The 3,470-nt window shown below is 41.8% G+C and overlaps 1 protein-coding gene across 1 annotated transcript; it reads left to right on the top strand.

Moving 5' to 3' along the window:
- Positions 1 to 225: 225 nt before the first annotated feature.
- On the top strand, positions 226 to 967 carry LOC121967027 (keratin, type I cytoskeletal 13-like; the record flags this gene model as incomplete). The annotated part of the gene is made up of 3 exons (XM_042517084.1): positions 226 to 369; positions 463 to 698; positions 797 to 967. Coding segments are annotated over 3 exons (480 nt in total), but the record flags the coding sequence as incomplete, so codon positions are not given.
- Between the last annotated feature and the right edge of the window lie 2,503 nt (positions 968 to 3,470).

Raw genomic sequence — 3,470 nt, forward strand, 5'->3', positions numbered from 1 at the left:
TAGCATTCAGCTTAAAGCAGTGCTGTGTCTCAGCACAGCCTCACAGGGCTGCTATTACGGCTGAAGACCCAGTCTGATCACACAGACTTCACAGTGTCTCTACAACTGTCACATAAATGTAGAGGAGAAAATAGTAAAAGAGGAAGATCAAACCGATGACAATGTAGTGAGTTACTTGATACCTTCGGATAACTAAATATGCAGTCTGTAATGACCATACTGTGATTTGTGTCCTCTCTTCAGGCAGAAGCACTGAATCAAGAAGTTGCTGCTGACACACAAACCATCCAGACGTCCAAAACAGAGATCACAGACCTCAAGAGAACACTGCAGGCCCTGGAGATTGAGCTGCAGTCCCAGCTTAGCATGGTGAACATCTTATCATTTCTCCTTTTTTACATCTACTGTCTCTTTGTGAGGAAATAAACAAACTGAACAAGCTCCTTCTTCTCCCTCCTACAGAAAGCGGCGTTGGAGGGCACTCTGGCTGAAACTCAGAACCGCTATGCCATGCAGCTGTCGGGTTACCAGATGCAGATCAACAGTCTGGAGGAGCAGCTGGTGCAGCTGAGAGCCGACCTGGAAAGACAGGGCCAGGAGTACCAGATGCTGCTTGACATCAAGACCAGACTGGAGATGGAGATTGCCGAGTACAGGAGGCTGCTGGACGGAGAGGGCGGCCAAGTCATAAGTGGCGGGTGAGAAAATTAAAGGCTTGATTATGTTACAGCCAGATCAAAAATAATATTTCAATGAAAAAAAAACCTTGACAGTGATGTTTGGTTCTCTCCTGCAGTGGCGCATCCTCCTCCAAATCAACCAAAATCATCACCTTTGTAGAGGAGGTGGTGGATGGGAAGGTGGTGAGCTCCACTGAGACCATCAGTCAGAACTGAGCTCCAGCAGGGGACGCCTTCACAGAAATAAACACACAAATAAAAGTCTGCTGAAGTGCTTCAAAATTAAATGTCATCTGTTGTGTCTTCTGTGTGTCTGCAGTTACACTTTCTCTAATGGCCACCAGGAACTGCTGTAGGAAAACTTAATGAGGGTCTGGAATAAAATACAGAAGAGACAAAAAAACTATATCTGTCCTCAGATGTAAAAAAGTGTAATGAGTATAATGTGAAAATCATTATTTTATGAAGTGAATACTTCATAAAAGCTTAAAGATAAGTATATTTTGTATATAGTATATAAAATAAGTATATTTTGGAAGAAGCAGGTAAAAATTAAGATACACTTTGTCCCCTATGAGAAATTTGTCTTGGGCCACAGTACAACACACAGGCGCAATCATAAGCTATATTATAAAGACAATACCACAAGGTGAGACACAGAAAAACAAATGACAGTCTACACTGATTACACAAATTGGATGTCACCACAGATGAGGACGTAGCATGGCCTTCATATGTTGCACCTACCCTAAAATGTTGGACCAGCTTCTGTGATCACAATATTGCACAGTATAATATTATCAAAATACTTAACACAATTCACAAAACCACACACCCAAACTGCAAAATAGCTCATATATCCTGCACAATGAAGCGCTGCAACCAAAACTACATATACTGTAGCATTATCAAAATCAAACTTTCATTCACACACTTCATTCAGATTTTTGTCTCACCAACTAAACACTGTTGGGCATATTGAAAAGTACTCTCATCTTTAGTATGCTTTGCCATAATACTAAAATAGTTCAAATTGTAGAAAATTCTTCAGATTGTTCACATGCACAGAAATATTTGCAGATACACACACGCTGTTGAAACATTTACTTTTTTATTTTTTACCAAAAAAGTCAGTGCAACATATGCACAGCAGATATATTTACATTGGAGTGAACAAAATATGCTCACAAAAAACAGTAAACTGAAAAAGAAAATTGCAGAAAAAATGTGCAGAAAAAATATATAGAAAAAAGAGGCAAGAAAAATAATTAGGCAGCATTTTGCCGCACAGCTGGGTCTGGCCACAACGCCTCGTCCACATCACAGGCAATATCTTCCATTGCCAGACATCGAGGGAAGAAGCACCTTGAGTGCCTATCCATCCCTGAATCGCACCCACATCAATTTCATCACATGCCTCTTCCATAGCCTGCACAAGAGGCATGTACACAAAGGACTGCTGGTCGTATACGTTCCACCACCATGCCGAAAAGAACTCTTTTATGGGGTTCAGAAATGATGAGTATGGTGGGAGGTATTGCACGCGTAATGGTGGGTGGTCAGCAAACCAGTTTTGGACTGGGGCTGCACGGTGAAAGCTCCCGTTGTCCCATACTACAACGTACCAGTTTCTTTGATGGTCTGCATCATGCATACACTCTGGTGGTATGAGAATGTTATGGAGTCTGTCCAAAAATGTGAGAATATGGGCTGTGTTGTATGGTCCAAGGTTGGCATGACGGTGGAGGACACCATGCGTATTGGAGATGGCAGCGCACATTGTGGTGTTCCCACCACGTTGGCCAGGAACATCTCTAATGGCTCTGTGGCCAATGATATTTCTTTCCCTTCTTCTGGTCTTTGCTAGGTTGAACCCAGCCTCATCTATAAAGATGAACTCATGTGGGATTTCATGAGCATCCATTTCCAGTACTCCCTGAAAACAAAGAACAAAAATCAGTCAATATGGTGTTATCCAGTACACTGGGAAACAATGTTGCGTGTAGTGTACTGCAGTCAGTATTGTACTTACATCAACATATGCTCATCTGAGCTCTTTGTTTCTTTGAGAGTTTCTCTGAAAAGTTGTTCCATTCGGATTTGGTTTCGTTTGAGAATGCGAGCCAATGTGGACAGATTGACTTGTTGAATGTTGTTGAATATGGTGTTGTCTTGGATGATGTGGCTTTGAATTTCTCGTAATCTGATTTTATTATTTTCCAAAACCAAGTTTACAATGGCAGCTTCCTGTACCCTGGTGAACATTTCGCCCCTTCCTCCACCATGGTTGCGTGTCTCAGTCCTTCAGAAAAATAAAAAAACAAAAATATAGGGCTACCCCTACCTCTAACCCTGGTGACCCCTGGCATTTTTATAGTGCTTACTTCCTGATTGAAGAGGTAACAATTAACCATTGAGGTGTTTGGCCAGGTGGCAGGGCCGTGCAGACACCTTTGAAGGGGCAGGTGCTCAAAGTTTAAACGGGGCACATGGAGCACGTATTTAAAGCACCATAGAGAAGCATACCTTACAGTATAGCTGGTTAAATGGTAGCAACCTATATTCATAAAGAATGTAACATGGACTCAACATACATCACTGTCCTCTCCTTGCGAGGCATCTCTGCAGAATGAAATATGACGAAGATGAACTACAATCTGATGCACATAAAACACACACACACACACACACACACAGAGTGACATTTCACACCTTCTCAAGGCATATACTCTATAACCAACATGAAATTGCTCCATGGTGCTGATTCGCAGCACTAGTAATTAAGTAAAA

Source organism: Plectropomus leopardus, unplaced genomic scaffold, assembly GCF_008729295.1.
Source record: "Plectropomus leopardus isolate mb unplaced genomic scaffold, YSFRI_Pleo_2.0 unplaced_scaffold26701, whole genome shotgun sequence".
Taxonomy (NCBI): Eukaryota; Metazoa; Chordata; class Actinopteri; order Perciformes; family Serranidae; genus Plectropomus; species Plectropomus leopardus.